The following is a 17,295-nucleotide window of genomic DNA, read 5'->3' as shown; positions in this document are numbered from 1 at the left end:
GAAGTGTTGATAAGTCTGGTTATCAGCAAGATATTATTGGCAGTGTGATATGTGGGGTATTTACATTTTCTTGATAGGGTTAGTCATATGAAAGCTGACAAAGAAGGAACAGGGGCAGCGCTGTGGTGCAATAGCAACAGACAGCTGTCCCCTGGCTTCTCGATAAAAAGATGACTTGCATTGCTGAGCGGTGTGGTCACTGCCAAAGGAATGGCCCTCTCACATTTCTTCCTGATTCACATATTAAGTGGGGTTACTTGTCATCCCCTCCCTCTTCTGCTTCCCAGACACTGAGTCTGGAATGAAAATTCACCTGCCTCTGAGTTGGCCGCGGGTGGGGGTGGGGGTGTTACTTAGGCTCCCAGGTTGGAAGATTATCTCACCCAGCGCTAGCTATATAAGCTGACCAGGGTGGAGGGGCTCAGCAGGGCCGACTCAAGGGATTCATTCCACAGGAGAAAAAACACACAGACGAACAGAACTTCAGGAAGACATGATGGTGATGAAGGTAGAAGAGCTGGTACGTAAGACACATTATCATTTCACAATGAAAACCAGTTCGGTCTTGATCTGTATTTGGAAATGGAAATGTCCTTTCATTCAGGCATAATGCACAGGTACTCCGAGGTCATCTATAGAAAATGGTTGGCGTATGTGATGAAATAAGTGAAATTGGAAAAATGGAGCTGGTAGTAATGGGTTCTCTCCATATTTCCTATTTCTTATCCTCTCCTTTGGTTTTCTTACCAAAGCTTGGATTCACAGGCAGGTATGAGGATGCCCTAGGGAAGAAGTTTTATTGAGAGAATATGTCTGGAAACTTTATAATTCAAGGCCAAGTATCATCAAAAGTACCTTAAATAGAAGAATCTTAAATAATCATGGAGGGGTTACAATTTTCCTAGGAGAAATATGATTCGGTGGATTAAATGTGGATGTAAACATATCAGCCTAATCTAAGCCTTGATTTACCTAAAGAATAGGACGATCACCTGAAGGTAATCCTGGGATATGGCCGCAGTGTGTCCCAGCCTGGGATCTGAGAGCACACCTCGCAGAGGTGGCTGTCACCAGCCAGGGAGGACCAGAGCCCTCCTTCAGCATCCTCTTTGGAGAATGACCCCAGGACAGATCCTGCTTCTTCTGACCCTACAGTTTTCTTCCCTCCTAGGTCACAGGGAAGAAGAATAGCAGTGGGGAGACTGGGGAGTTCCTCCCCGAGGATTTCAGAGATGGGGAGTATGAAGCTGCTGTTACTGTAGAGAAGCAAGAGGATCTGAAAACACTTCCAGCCCACTCCCTGAGCCTGGGGGAGCAGCAGTGGAAAATTGAGAAAGAGCGAGAGGCAGAGGTAAGGAGCTTCCACGGAATCCACTAGTGGGAAGTTGGGGGTGGGGCAAGGCAAAGAGGTGCCAGGCAGGAAGGAGAAAAGAGAAAACCAAAATAAATGCAACCATTCCAAAGATGTTTCTCTGCGAAATTCAAACCCATAAGAAGCAACTTTTATAGGGCGGGTTGTAGGAACTAATTCTTTAACAAAACTATCACCTCTGGATTCCAAATCAATGATTGACTGTTCTATGATCATCTTCTGATTGGAAGACTTGGAAAGAGACACAAGTCCAGTGACTTTCTGAGGTCATACACAGTCTAGTTAATCCAAAGCAAGAGAGACCTCTTTTTCTCAGTAATGTGGCTTGTGGTCCGTGAATCATTGCTGGGCTGCATTCACTATCTGTGCTGACAACTTCTGTGTTGCCGGGTGAATTTGCATTGCTTACTAATCACAGATAAAACATGCATTAGTTAGTGGTAGTCCCAGGACAGTGTGTTTCTTAGTAAGCCACCTGAAAGAGATTGGCACTGATATTTCAGAGCTTAATACTTGCTGTTGGGTTCTTTCGAGTTAAATAATAAATTCTACAGAAATCTGGGGTTTGTTTATGGAAAGGATTACAAGATCATCACTTACAAACTAGATCCTATCTCCAATTAGTCGAAAGCTGATGCTACAAGCAAGAGAAGTGAAGAAAAAGGCCATTAGCTGAAAACTTAGACTCCTAAATACTTGAGTAAGAAGTCACTAAGTCAAAATCAAAGATTAGTTTTAAAGTTGTTTTCCTTCCTTCCTTCCTTCCTTCCTTCCTTCCTTCCTTCCTTCCTTCCTTCTTTCTTTCTTTCTTTTCCTTCCTTCCTTCCTTCTTTCTTTCTCTTCCTTCCTTCCTTCCTTTTCTTTCTTTCCCTTCCTTCCTTCCTTCCTTTTCTTTCTTTCCCTTCCTTCCTTCCTTCCTTTTCTTTCTTTCCCTTCCTTCCTTCCTTCTTTTTCTTTCTTTCCCTCCCTCCCTCCCTCCCTCCCTCCCTCCCTCCCTCCCTTCCTTTTCTTTCTTTCTCTTCCTTCCTTCCTTCCTCCTTCCTTCCTTCCTCCCTCCTTCCTTCCTTCCTTCCTTCCTTCCTTCCTTCCTTCCTTCCTTCCTCCCTCCCTCCCTCCCTTCCTCTTTCTTTCTCAAACTGTTCACATACTCCTCTCAGACCTTGCAGATTTTTGTTTAGACACAATCAGATTGCCTGTCAGTAGAACTCACCATATTTTGAAATATGGATTTCTTTTTTAGCTCAAGAAGAAAAAACTAGAACAAAGATCAAAGCTTGAAAATTTAGAAGACCTTGAAGTAATCATTCAACTGAAGAAAAGGAAAAAATACAGGAAGACTAAAGTTTCGGTTGTAAAGGAACCTGAACCTGAAATCATTGTAAGAACGCCTGCTTTTTGTGGTACTACACGTCCAGCATTAGGCTACAGGGGAAGAAAGATCTGTGGAGGGTTTCATTGAATATTGGAAAGCTCGCGGTAACTCTCCTGTGATTTTTTTTTTTTTTTTTTTTTGGCTTTAGACAGAACCTGTGGATGTACCTACATTCCTGAAGGCTGCCCTGGAGAATAAGCTGCCAGTAGTAGAAAAATTCTTGTCAGACAAGAACAATCCAGATGTCTGTGATGAGGTAAGGCTTATACAAAGCACTGCAAAATCCAGCTCATTAATTTTGTGTTTCTTATGCTTAACTTCAGCCTTGCTAACATGGTGCCAAAAACCAGTCCACCTGAAACAGTCTCCCCAGCTGTTACCACATATGCCGGTAGCGTATTAGGATAGTACAGCCATCCAGGAAAAAAGAGGCTGGATTAGTGCTGTGGATTGCATCATTTTTTGGGGACCTCTGGCTGATTTTCCAGTTTGTCTTTAACTTTTTATATTCTTGGGATAGACTTCTAATAAGGCAGAGCCAACAAATCCCTTTTGGAGAAATACATAACAGCATCATCTTTTTTTAAAAAAAAATTTGTTTGTTTATTTATTTTGATGAGAATGAGAGAGAGAACACAAGTCAGGGAAGGACAGAAAGATTCCCAAACAGACTCTGCACTGTCAGCTCAGAGTCCGATGTGGGGCTTGAACTCACAAACCATGAGATTATGACCTGAGCAGACACCAAGAGTTGGACGCTTAACTGACTGAGCCACCCAGGCACCCCAGCATCATCCTTGATCGTACCCAAACACATTAGCGATACACAGGGAATCTGTGGATTGGAATTCAAGTGGCGGCCTATCACTACTTAGCTGTTTGACTTTTAGCAGCTAATTTGCATTTTCTAGACCTCAGTTTTCTTATCTGTAAATAGAGCATACTGGAGTGAATAATGCCAACAATTGTTCTAGGCCAGATAGTCTATTGATCCATTCATACAAAGTCTTCTTCTACTCCTTTTTGTATCCTCTTCTGGCTGGAGAATCATTTTAGAAGGTGAACTAAAAATGAGTCTCCCATTCTCTTTCTCTCTCTTTTTTAATGTTTATTTTTGAGAGAGAGAGACAGCGCGCGAGAGGGGGGAGGGACAGAGAGAAGGAGACACAGAATCCCAAGCAGGCTCCAGGCTCTGAGCTGTTGGCACAGAGCATGATGCGGGGCTTGAACCCACAAACCATGAGATCATGACCTGAGCCAAAGTCAGAGGTTTAACTGACTGGACAACCCAGGTGCCCGTCCCCCATTCTCTTAAAAAAAAAAAAAGAGTTGAATACTTTTTAATATTCAACCTAGCAACAGTCCCAGATGGAAGAAAGCCGTCCGAGCTGCATGACAAATTCTACACAAACAATGAAGGCACAGAATTCAAAAAAGAGAAATGTCAGCATTTGGATAGTTTTGAACTTTAAATTCACATCCCTCCACATAGACCTCTGAGCACTTAGAAATGTACTTGCAGGAAACTCAAACCTCAGTTGTAGGATATTTGTTCTAGTTCTGCAATGTCAGTAAATTTGGCAGTTCTGATTCCAAAATAAGCAACTGAGTTTCTATCAATTAGGTCACTAGAGTCCCCAGTTCCACACCCCTTAGAAAGCATTTATGCTCACTTTCATATGCATCGCTATCTCTTTTTAAATCTCTATTCTGACAGTATAAACGAACAGCCCTTCACAGAGCCTGCTTAGAAGGACACTTGGCAATTGTAGAGAAGTTAATGGAAGCTGGAGCCCAGATCGAATTCCGTGATATGGTAAATATATTTCTTTGTTTGGCAATGAGCCAAAATAAGTAGACTATATGAAGCTTGAGAAAACCTACAATGAAAAATGGGGTTGATTGGATTGAAAATTGATCTGAGAGAACAGGGCGAAAGCTCATTTCTCCATACAAAGGGAAGTTGGGAGATGAGACTAGGTCATGTGGAAAGTATTTCCCATACATACTGAAAAGGAGAGGAGTGTTCCAGGGAAAAGAAGAAAGGGAAAGCCTCTGCATGGAATTCAATATCCTCATCAGAGAGCTGGGTCAGTATCAAGTCAGTAGCATTACTGAGAAGTAATACAGTCAGCACTTGCCTCTCAGTGTCCCTGTCCTTCCATTATCCACAACAGACTGCTCGTGGCCCCGTGGCTGCCAGCCATGTGTCAGAATTCTCTAGCTGTACACCTTATGTGATAGATGCCATCAGTGAGGTTGAGGGCTAAACTGCCTGCGGAATGAATTGCATCTATGGAAAGTAGCTGCTGTTCAGACCTCAATAATTCAACCAGTGTGATTTCTACAAAGGCAAGCATACAGCATATTTTGTGAACTGCGGACTGAGCTGGGAATATGCTTTATTTATTTAAATGCAGCTCAATTTGACTTTATGACAAAGCGGAAAAGGGATATTAAAAAAAGTCCAAAGAACTTGAAAGAAATTGAACCCAAAAGACAAACACACAGAAAAACAATAAAAAATAAATAAAGTTTGCATGAAAAGACACTCAAATACATGAGTGTGTGATTTGGAAGGCAGGAATATACCAGAGCAGGGAAGACGGCAGCTCCTAAGAGTAAGGGCAGTGTGCAGTGACGACCGGCGGTGGCAGCTGAGGTACAGAGGCTGTGCTGGTGCAGATGACAGCAGAGAGCCAGGAAGAGATGAGACAAAAACAACAGGGACACAGGAAGAGGTGGCAGCCCCAGATTAAAATCTCCTGGAAGGAACTACTTGTATTCTGCCAGAATTTTAAAATGCATTTGTCTAGAACTTCTGAGTCTATTTGGCAAAAGTGGCTGAGAGTTTCAGGCAGATGTGGGTTTGAATATCTATTCTGATACTTACTAGCTGCGTTGCCTTGGACAAGAAACTTGACTATTTTGCAGACTTGGTTTTCTCACCTGCAAAATGAGGGCAGTCACACCTGCTGGGGGGATCAACCCACTGAAAGTGTGTAGCACCTTGCTGGCAGGTGGAAATTCTCTGTAAGTTGTAGTTTTTATACTTTTACCAAAAAAAAAAAAAAAAAAAAAAAAGATTTGTTAGATTTATTGAGTTTCTTAATGATGCAAATACATGCACACAGATACACACACAGGAGCGCATATGCTCACGTCCACACATATCTAGTTTAGCTCAAGCATCTGGCCAGAGCCTTCAGCTACGATAATTAGAATTAGCAATCCAGAGGGGGACAACCCAGTGTCACAGTGGATGCCCTAGCAAATTGGGTATTCCTGGGCCTCAGAAACCAAGTGCTAACTCCTCTGACCAGTTCCTTTTTATGCCGGTTTACCTTCTGCTATAGCTTGAATCCACAGCCATCCACTGGGCAAGCCGTGGAGGAAACCTGGATGTCTTAAAACTGCTGCTGAATAAAGGAGCAAAAATCAGTGCTCGGGATAAGGTATTTCTCCTCTCCTCTCCTCCCCTCCACCACCCTTGGCCTCTTCCCCCTCCTTGGCCTCTTCCTCCCCTTCCCCTTTCTCTCGCAAAGCCACCTCACCATTTGGGTCAGCAGGAAGTTCATGCCGTGTGGGGCACCAGAGTGGCCACTTGTCCCCCTCACACATGTTTTGGGGTCCGGGACAGCCTCTGCCCCCGAACCCAGCAAATCAGTTGCAATCTTCAATTTCCCAGCTGCTCAGCACAGCCCTGCACGTGGCGGTGAGGACTGGCCACTACGAGTGTGCAGAGCATCTCATCGCCTGTGAGGCGGACCTCAACGCCAAAGACCGAGTGAGTACCTGGGCAAAGCTCTGCCTCCTGCGGCCTCACCCCTCACTTAATCTGAAATCCCTCCCCAAACCTGGTACCCTTATGGGATCCACTTCCTGTCCTCAGACCCACCTTTGGCCTGTTGACTCTGCTTCTCTAGGAAGGAGACACCCCTCTGCACGATGCTGTGAGGCTGAACCGTTACAAGATGATCAGGCTCCTAATTACATACGGGGCCGACCTCAACATCAAGAATTGTGTAAGTACCCCAACTAAGTAGTCTCTGCTTGCAGGCTTTGTTCTTCACAAAAGCATATCTTGAAAATAGTCCCACGGCAGCAGGATTTCAGGGTTGGGGACAGCCTTTTGATGCTTTAAATGCCTCTGTCCCTATAACGATGTTGCTAACCTTGGCAAGATCACCTGGTCAGAGGCAGGTGTAGCCCAACGTGACTGCTATGGCTTCAGCGCTGGTATAGTGTCTAGTGATCCTTTTAAAATTTGGTCTTGAAAATACAGGTCAAATTGCGCCTCTTCCCAAGTCCAAGGATAATCTGCCTTGGCCACCCCTGGCTGAGCAAGGCCTGGGGTAGTCAGGAATAAAGACAGGCACCATTCCTGAAGTGATAAAATCCCACAGCGGTCAATGTGGCCAAGAGCCAATGCACTGAAATTAATCAATATCTAATACGAGTAATTTTGAGTACTCCCCCCCCCCACCCCTTACAACAGCATGACATGCTACTACCCCTTTCTTCCAAGGCTACACATGCTGTTGCCTATATTTTTGAGATAATTTCTATCCATTCTCCACTTTGGTTTATCTGCATATCCCTCAAAATAATTTCCTATATTTAGGCCCTGAAAATGCTCATATAAGTCCCTTCTACAAGTACGTGTTAATTTAGCTTCATCTGCAAGCCAGGGAATAGAACCAACTTTTCCTCATGGTCCCAATTCCCAGACAAACATCATCTAATATAAGCTTTAAAAATATCACTGAGAGGAATGGATATAAATTACTAAAGAAATAATTTGAAAGATTTGGTGGAGAATCACTTTACAAAGAAGGAAACGAAAACCCCAGACATCGTATACGGTGAATAATTTCTTCCCCTTATTGTGCTACTATGAGACTGAGAGTAATATTTTATCATAACCCCCCCCCCCCCACCAAAACTGTCTCAGTGATAAGAACAAAGAAAGCAATAAATAGAGACTGCTTGGATGGGAAAGTGTTAATAGTAGGGTCCCTTGATAGTGAAATGGATCTTATCTAATAATTTAAATAAATTATCAGAGAAAGAGTAGATTTAATGAAATCTCCAAAACTGCAGAAAATATGATTTCTTTTAGGCAGTGAGACACTAGCAGCGGAAAGAAATAGCTTACATATTTGGGGAGACTGTGTAAGTAGCTATATAATTAGGAGATAAATTCTAACAGAGAAGAGATGAAGGAATTCATGGAGGAACAGCCCAAAATATACCAATGGTTCTGAACGATGAGACCATAGCATAAGGGTCCAGGAACTATTAATGTCAATGACCCAATGGCTGGATGTTCCCCACTGGACCTGTAAGCCATTGGACACCATATTGAAGGGAACCAGAAACAACACACAATACATTATTCTATCGTTGTCTAAAACTCTGTCATCATGTATCCTGATGAGTGATTCTCAAGGAAGATGCTACAGAGGTGGGAGGCTCCAAAATGAAGGTTACAGGGCCACTAGTTCAAGTAAGCGCATGGCAGGCAGAGCACCTAAATTACTTAAATGGTGGCAGCAGGGGTCTGCACACAAAACTTTTAAAGGGCCCTTCCCTAGCCCAGTCCCTTGCTGCTCTGTGGATCCACAGGGATCATGCTACCAACTCTCCCGATTTCTTCAGAGAGCCCACAAAGGCAGCTGGGAAATCTAATTTCCAACTGTTGCCAATTAATTCCAACTTTTAAAAAATCTAAACTCTGGTTGGGCCCAAACAAAACAAGTCTCTAGACTGATTTGCATTTCAAAGCTGCCAGTTTGCAGTCTCTTGAGTTAAAGAGACTTCCAAATGAATAGAGGTGAAAAAGTTTAAGACTTTTCATACTTAAAGACAAGGATTGAGAGGTGACATGGTTTTCGTTTTTATAAATGTCTTGAGACACATGCATAAGGGGCAACGAATTCTGGTCTCAAAAATGACTTACACATCATTGACACCACCTCCAAGAAAAATGAAATTTCCTGGGAGATCCCAGTGTAACTTCTGAGCAGTTGTGAAAACTCCACCCTTCTGAGCAATAGTCACTCTGAAGGGTGCCCAAGGACGTCAGCCAGGGTGTCAAAGCAGCTCGTTTACTACCAGTTTTTATCAATCAGGAATCATTTTCCAAACTGATAGGAACTAGTTCTTGACTACTACTTCCCCATACCCATTCTGTAGGATTCTGGAGGTGCAGAGAGACATTTTGTGAATTTAGAAATGACTTTGCGTGCTCTTGCCATCTACTACCTAGGGATCAGGGATTTTTACCCAAACCTGGGATAGTCCCAGGATAGGGAAACACAACAAGAACAAGAAGAACAACAACAACCATAACAACAACAACAAACAGTGCTACTCTGAAACGCCAAAGGCATTACGGTGAGAAACAGTAAAGAGCTGATTTGAATATAAACTGCAAATCACTCATAGTGGAAAGCATAAAACAGTTCAATAAAGCATACACCTACCCATTACCTCATTAAACCACACACAGAGGATGTGAATTTATAGATGCCTCCCATCTGGAAGTCAAATTTCCTCATGTATTTTCATTAGGCTGGGAAGACCCCAATGGATCTGGTGCTACACTGGCAGAATGGAACCAAAGCAATATTTGACAGCCTCAAGGAGAACTCCTACAAAACCTGTCGCCTGGCCTCATTCTGAGGGAAACCACATCTCTTCATCAGCCGTTCTTCACTGGCATTTTGAGGGCACAGCCCCCAAGAAGAGCAACTAGTCATAAAACCCAGCTTCTATCCACCTATTGTAAAGCTGCACCTAATGAGGTTTTGAGAAAGCACGGAGATAGAGGTACGGAGATGTCCCTTAGTGAAGCGCACTCTATTTTTATGTATTCCTGGTTATTTATTTATTTATTTACTTCGACACCACTGATACTCAGATCCTTCACAATCATCCATTTGGTGAGCAAAGCTTCATTTGTATAGAACACTGCAGACCCTTCCTGCAGATCTTGAACCATATTAACGAGCAATGTGGTGTTTACTTATGTGCGCCTCGCTCACGGAAGCTACTTCAAGGTGTTTTTAAAAGACAAGGGTGATTATTGCAGCCCTCTTTTCTCCTGAATTTTCAACCCTGAAGTTCAAGGCAATGGAAGGCATGCGGTGACAGGAAAGGAAACCATAGAATGAAAAGGATTCTGTGAGAAGGACAGTAAAGCCAATCGTTCTATGCCCGGGTCTGGTATTTCTTATGAAGTCACGCGTTGTACCAAGGTGAAGAGAATGTTGTGAGTGTAAGGAGGGTGTAGTGGCAGGAGTGGACTGCTGAGCCATGCAGAGCTGAATCTGCTTGAAAAAGATGAAAGGGACTGCAAAGTGTAAATGTGTAAATGTATATTATGTTGTATGTCTATTTTATATTCATAATAAAAGCAAATGCTGAACCTCTAATAAGTACTTCTATGAATGTGGTTGAGAAATAACCGGATAACAAAGGCCATTTCGATGAAGTGTTCTTTCCTCTTCCAAGTTTTTCAGATTAGAAATGTCCTGTGAAATAGCACCTCTCAGTGATTAATGTGCAAACAGACCACCTGAGGATCTTGCTAGAATGTGGATTCTGATCCGTCCCGTTTCAGGTGGGGCTTGGGACTCCGCATTTCTGATGAGCTCCCAGGTGATGTAGAGGTGGGGGTACACCACAAGCACAGGGAGCAGCAAGGCGGTGAAAACCATCAAGATACAGAGGGGTTCCAGAGTTCTTTTGGACCCAGCGATGGGGAGAAAGAGACCCCTGGTGGGCAGAGTGATTACTGCAAGTTAAACAAGGGCTCTTTAGGAAGTTCCCATTAGGGCTCATCTGGGGATTAGTGATTATTGTGGACACCGGCTGTTGGTGTCAGAGCGTGCCCATGAGAAAACACACCTGGCCAATGATATTTGGCCTCCAAGGGGAGCCGTTTTGTTGCCAGATGCTGGACCAGGTGCTAAGACCTGTGATGAGAAAACCAGATGGTCCTTGACCTGCCTTCCTGGAACAGATGATTAAAAAAAAAAAAAAAAAATTCCAGAAATAAATATGTAATAATGATCTGAGGTAAATAGAATGAAGTAAAAAACAGAGTCCTGTGAGAGTCTCAGAGGCAAAGGGTAGAGATGTCTACAGACTTCACTGAGGTGGTGACTTTTCAGGGTAGTCTTAAGGATAGACAACCATTCAAGCACAGTGTTCCAGACAGCAGAAAGACCATAGGCAAGGGCAAGGTCATGGGAAAAGTCTGGCACTTTTAGGAAATGTATGAAGGCCAATGTGAAACACTGGCACTGGTACCCCTCCCGTCAGAATTCATCCCAGATGGGATAACTAACACATGGCCTCTTAGCTTTGCCTCTAACATTTGGAGACTGCAGAGAGGCATGGTCCATAACCAGAAGGTGTCACTTAGCCGGTCATGGGCACATAAGTTGCGAGGATAGTCAGAAATATTTTTGAGCCTTTTGTATCTAGCTTCCTAACCTCCCAAGGGCATCAGGATCTTCACTCCCTCTGCTATCTCCCTCCCTCTCAATCAATCCCCTTTTGTCATCCCTCTGCCCTCCTGCTAGGGTCCTGGCTCTAGTCTTGTCCTTAAGGCTCAGGGTCTTCCCATTTCTTCCTAGTAAAGCACCTACAACACGAGTAACATTTCTCTTGCTGGTACTGGTGTCTCCCACAGCGTAACTTGGTGAGTTATCATGTGACCAAGTTCTCTATGACGCTTTCTTCAAGTCCCCCTCCCCGCCAGAGCTGGGAGGGGAGAAGAGAAGGGGTGGAGACACTTTCGTGTCCCCACATACCGAGGTTTCCAGTAGCACAGAGGTAGAGAGCATGAGAGACATCACAGGGTAAGTCCCATTAAAACAAGGCCAGTTCGGTCACCTGTTACTGGAAAAGATAAACACTTAAAGCAAAACTTTCAAGTTTCTGTCACACAGGTGGTTAACTTTTAAGCTCCTCTTCTTCCCACTTGACCTAGCTCCTTGCCCACAATCTGTCTCTCATCTTGTTTTCCTCCGTGAAGGGAACGTCCTACTGACCAACAGACTGCTGGTAGCTCTTGATTCTCTTTTCCTCACCCCACTCTTCCAACCCACCTCCAAGTCTTCTTACCAAGAATCCTCGCTAAGCAGTACGCCATCCCCCATCCCAGGGGCCACATATTCAGATGGCCACAGTGTCCCCCAGATTACTCAAACGGCCCTTGCTCGCTCCTGACCTCTGGCTCTCTTCCCTCTAGTCTGCTCTTTAAGTTGCAGCTAGAGTGATTTTGCTAAAATGCAAATCTGGTCAAGTCATTCTCCTCTTTAAAATTCTTCAGTGGCTTCCCATTTCCCTTAGGAGGAAATGAAAACTCCTTAACGTTTTCAAAAATCCTTGAAATCTGACTGCTGTTAACTCCCTATTCTCATCGATTTCTCATCATTTTCTTAGCTAAATTCTGAATTTCAACTCTGGAATTTTTCAGTTCCTTACAAACCCCAGGCACTTGTTTTTCTGTTTTCACATACTGTGCCAGCTCCCTGGAAGACTATCCGCCGCACCCCACCCTACCCCACAATTTCTCATTCTTCCACTTCGGGTTAGCTGCCTTCCTTCCACACAGTCACCCTTGACCCTTACTTACACTGTGAGTCTCCCACCTTTACATGTGTTCCTGTTGTACTTTGTTTTTAGTCCAGCGGTGTCTTACATCTATGGGGCTGCCTTTCCCTGCCAAGGGAAAAAGATCTCTCTCCCCTTGAGGAAGTAATACCTACTCACCACGTATTAAGCCAATAAGAGAAGTGAATAATGAAGAAAGCAAACATCCCCAATAATCCTTATTTCGTGCTACTATTTCTGTGCACATTACATAGACACTGTACATTTAGTAACTTTGGTTTCAACTGAACAACTTATTCTAGACATCTAGACGGTATTCTTATGTTTCAATTTACAATGGATCATTTAACTAGGCCTATTACTGGGAATTTAGGTTGTTTCCATTTTCCCATTATTTTATTTTAATGTTTATTTATTTTTGAGTGAGAGACAGTGCGAGTGGGGGAGGGGCAGAGAGAGAGTTTCCCATTATTTTAGACATTATCCAATAAATGTCCTCACATAGGCACTCTTTACACCTAAACAGCTATTTCTGAAGAAATCCATTTGTAGAAGAATCTGTACGATTGCTATCAAATTATACCCTTTCCATAATGTTACTGTCTTTCCCCCAAATCATGAAAAGTCTCATATTATACATTTTTTATCTTTCTTTTTAAAACATTTTTTTGTTTATTTTTGAGAGAGAGAGAGACAGATGCAAGCAGAGGAGGGACAGAGAGAGGGAGACGCACAATCCGAAGCAGTCTCCAGGCTCTGACAGCACAGAGCCAGGCACGGGGCTTGAACTCATCAGCTGTGAGATCATGCCCTGAGCCGAATCAGACGCTCAGGCGACTAACCCATCCAGAAACCCCTAAATTTCTTTACCTTTCAACCTGATCAGCAGATCTATTTTTGGTGGATTTTCCTTGATTACTAAAAAAGTTCAGCAGCTTCATGTTCACTGAGCGTTTTTCCAGGTCAATCTGCCCAGTTTTCTATTAAGTAAGGGTCCCTGGAAGCAGCACTTGGAGTGAGAGTTCTTGTGTAAGTGATTACTGAGTGTGCTCTGGGAGGCAACGACAGAAACAGGACAGGGCGGGAGGAGACACAGGCAAGGATGTACTTTCAGAAGTCTCTCCTCAGCCTCATCCCAGCTCAGGAGCATAAATCGTGCCATAGAGGCCAGAAAGCCGGGAAAGAATGCCCTGCATTAGGCACAGGCCAACCACAGAGGGTGGGGGCGAAACCACCCAGGCACCTCTGGGTAAGGTGACTTCCACTGGCCCAAGGGCAATGCTCTGGGGAAGAGTGAAGATAAACCGTTAGTACCCAAATCAGAATCAGCCAAAGGAGGGGTAGAGCAGCCTGGTCAAAGGGACCTGGCGGACACTAACAGCATTTACCATGTTGCATATGTTCTTTAAAATGTGCTTTCCTACTTGTTTGTACTTTTCTAACAACATTATTTTTATAGAGGTAAATTAATCAAGCTTCACATTTCTGGCTTTGATGACCACATTTAGGTTTTTTCCAACTCAAGGTTATTTTAGACAAAGAAATGTACTTACCTTTTCTCTAGTATTTTACAAGTTGTTTTTTTTTTAAATTATTTCTTTAATCCACTTGAACTTAGTATGGTTATATTGGGTAGAAGAGGGATTAGGCTTGTTTTTTTCCTAAATGATAGAGTAACGGCTGATCCTTAGAGTAGGTACACTCTGTAGGCCGAGCCTCCTGGGCCTTCTACAAACATAAATCTCCTTAACCTCTGCAGTAGTGCCACAACACGTATGGAGAACAGATGAAGAAAGTGAGGCCCAGAGTGCTTACGTGATTTATACAAGGTCCCAGGCACTAAGTACTAGCAAGTTCAGCTTTTAACACAGGTAAGGTCTTTAACGTTTGCACTTACTTGGTACGCGGTGCTGCCCTTCCCACATAGGTAACCAGTTGTACCAATGCCACTGAATTGAAAAATCCCTCATTTCTTCTTATAACTGGAGTCATTCTGAACTCCCAACTCTTTCATTGATCTATATGAATATTTGCACCAGTCACGTAGTTTTAATTAGTAGGGTCATGTTGTACTCTTTAATATTGGGTGTACAAGTCCCTCCCAGTGTTTTCCTATGAAACTGCCTAACTATTCTCATCTTTATTCTTTCAAAATGTAGTTTAAAATCCAAACATATACAGAAGCAAATATATGCAGACACTGTTTTGGATTTTATGATATTCATAATTTGGGGGAGACTCTGGTGAGCAATGTCTCCTCATGCAAAAAAACACAGTGTCTTCTTGCATGTCTTCTAGTCTTCTCTAATTTCCCTTACTAAGAGTTTTCTTCAGGGGCACCTGGGTGGCTCAGTCAGTTAAACAACCAACTCTTGATTTCAGCTCAAGTCATGATCTCACAGTTTGAGAATTTGAGCCCTGGGTTGCACTCTGTGCTGACAGTGCAGAGCCTGCTTAGGATTCTCTCTCCTCCTCCTGTGTGTGCTCTCAAAAACTTGAACAAAATTGTATTTAAAAAGTTTTCTTCACAGAGGTCCTACATATTTTTTTTAGTAGACATAATCTGCATCTTTGTGAATAGAGGCATCTTTTAAAATGACATTTTACAGTAACTTATTGTTTACTAAAACTATTACCTTTGGTGTATTTAGTTCATAACTGACTGCTGACTGAACTTTTATTTATGGTATTGTCATTTTGTTGCAATAAGTCAGCAGCGTGTCATGTTCTAACAAAGATAAACATCAGAAGGAAACTGCCTGTGGCTCTTCCCGCAGGGCTGGCCATCATGCCCCCGTTTAGCAACAGGATGAGCAGCTATGCATAAATAAAAAGTAGGCACGACTGCAAAGGCATAACAAACGTGCAGAAATGAAGAAGTACCTGTATTTCTTATCTTTTCCCAGTTGCTTCTTTTATGAAGATGACAGTCACATCTGCAATAACGTTCCTCAATATGATATCTGGTGCAACTGGGGCAAATAGACACATATAACTGGTTGATAAAGTAGACTAAAGTGGGGCATCAAAAAAAGTTGAACATACGTCCCCTTAAATATTTGGAGCTTAAAATACATAAATGGACACTCACGTGCTGATCTGTAAAGATGAACACCTGCCTGTTCTTGGGAGTATGGGCCCTCCAATGTCTCTTTAAAGAAGAAAGAGAACTTAAGACTTGAGTGAAGCCATCCAAGTGTGGAGGTTTCACTGGGTCCTCCCAAATCCTAGTTGTCCTGTTCACACCTATTTTAACAGGTTTTTTTTTTTTTTTAAATGTTATTTATTTATGAGAGGGAGAGAGAGAAAAGACCACACACAAGCAGGGGAGAGGCAGAGAGGGAGATACAGAATCCGAAGCAGGCTCCAGGCTCTGACCTGTCAGCACAGAGCCTGATGTGGGGCTTGAACTCACGAACCGTAGGATCATGACCCAAGCAGAATTTGGACACTTGACTGGGCGACCCAGGCACCCCTGACAGGTTTTTTTAGCGGCTCATCTTTTATGTTACGTATGTTATGTTATATATGTTAACTAAAAATTATGATAACTGCTGTACTATGAGAGACAAAAAAAGAATTCCTGGGAAAGCATCACCTCGGATTTCCTGGGAATTCTTTTCTTGTCCCTCACAGTGCAATAGTTTTCATAATTTTTGATTAACGTATCTAATTTTACAATGCTACCCACAGTGGCATAAACAGGCTCGTGAATAAACACACACCTAACTTTTGGAGAATCCAAGTGGGGTGGAGGCAGCAGCAAGCTGGCGCCCGAGAAGAGGGCAACTGTGGCGCGTGGGCTCCGCAGCGGCAGCCATCAGTTCTACAGCGGGAATGGAGGCGGCTCATCCATCAAATTGCTCACGTGGAAGTCAGACAAAAATGCTTTGTTTTAGAGTCTTCACACTTAACATATACAATATATAAATATACATGGACATACATATGTATGTGTGCAAAATAGTCTTCTACTTGTGTTTTGCCATGCTTTTTATTTTCAAGATCAGGAGTGGGTTTTAAGTTTTATCAAATGCCTTTCTAGCATCCATTAAGACAACTCTGATTTTTCTCATTTGACTAATAAATATGATAAAGTACATTAAAAAGCACTGAAATATCCTTACGTTCCTAGAAAAAATCTCATCTGCCATCATATACTGTTTTAATAGTCTCTCTTTACCAGTATTTTATTTAAGCATCTATATTCATAAGTGAGACTGACAGCTTTCCTCTTTTAAGTTTATTTTGAGAGAGAGAGAGAGAGAGAGAGAGAACATGAGTGGGTGAGGAGCAGAGAGGGAGACAGAGAATCCCAAGCAGGCTCCATACTATCAGTGCAGAGTCTAATGTGGGGCTCAAACTCATGAACTACGAGATCATGACTTGAGCCAAAATCAAGAGTCGGATGCTTAACTGACTGAGCCACCCAGGCAACCCGAAGCTTTTTTTAAAATTATCTTTCCTCTCTCAGAAGAGTGTCCTTTTTCTCACTTATTTTCTTCACATCAATATAACATAAATGCAGGTACTTGCAAAAAAGGCAACTTCTATTTAACATAATAGTCCTACTACTTAAAAAAAATTATTTCCAAAGTTGGCTGAATACAATGGCTAGATATTTTTACTACTGCTATTAGGAAAATCAATATTAGGTTTTCAGGAACTTTCAACTCGAAGGAGGGAATTCTATTTCAAGAACATCATGGAGGTAAGAACCAGCAAAGGAAGAGGCCAAGGGTGATTTTACATGCACGTTCTCCTTCCACAACTTTTATGGAAATTTCTTTTAAAGAACTCTGACTTGATGAATATAATGAAAGAAAGGCTTACAACAAGAATAGATGGACTAAAAGCCAACCCCTTAGCATGTCTTACTTAATAGGCCTCAAAATAATCACTTTTTTAGTACGACTGAAAA

General features: G+C 42.7%; 1 protein-coding gene across 1 annotated transcript; it reads left to right on the top strand.

Annotated features, from left to right (window-relative positions):
- Positions 1-453: 453 nt before the first annotated feature.
- ANKRD1 (ankyrin repeat domain 1) lies at positions 454-10,120 on the top strand. Its single transcript, XM_039216742.1, has 9 exons — positions 454-520; positions 1,172-1,351; positions 2,613-2,750; positions 2,893-3,000; positions 4,462-4,560; positions 6,101-6,199; positions 6,433-6,531; positions 6,671-6,769; positions 9,321-10,120. The coding sequence occupies exons 1-9, from the start codon at positions 494-496 to the stop codon at positions 9,429-9,431; spliced, it is 960 nt and encodes a 319-aa protein (XP_039072673.1). The 5' UTR covers positions 454-493; the 3' UTR covers positions 9,432-10,120.
- Positions 10,121-17,295: the final 7,175 nt, after the last annotated feature.

Source organism: Hyaena hyaena, unplaced genomic scaffold (genome assembly GCF_003009895.1).
Source record: "Hyaena hyaena isolate Hyena2069 unplaced genomic scaffold, ASM300989v1 scaffold_653, whole genome shotgun sequence".
Classification (NCBI taxonomy): domain Eukaryota; kingdom Metazoa; phylum Chordata; class Mammalia; order Carnivora; family Hyaenidae; genus Hyaena; species Hyaena hyaena.
This window is presented reverse-complemented; position numbering and strand designations above follow the sequence as displayed.

Bases quoted from the DNA above. Each gene is read 5' to 3' on its own strand.
- ANKRD1 (XM_039216742.1), top strand. From the start codon at position 494: ATGATGGTGATGAAGGTAGAAGAGCTG. The intron at 521-1,171 runs GTACGTAAGACA...CTTCCCTCCTAG, and splicing joins TGATGAAGGTAGAAGAGCTG to GTCACAGGGAAGAAGAATAG. The intron at 1,352-2,612 runs GTAAGGAGCTTC...TTTCTTTTTTAG, and splicing joins AGAAAGAGCGAGAGGCAGAG to CTCAAGAAGAAAAAACTAGA.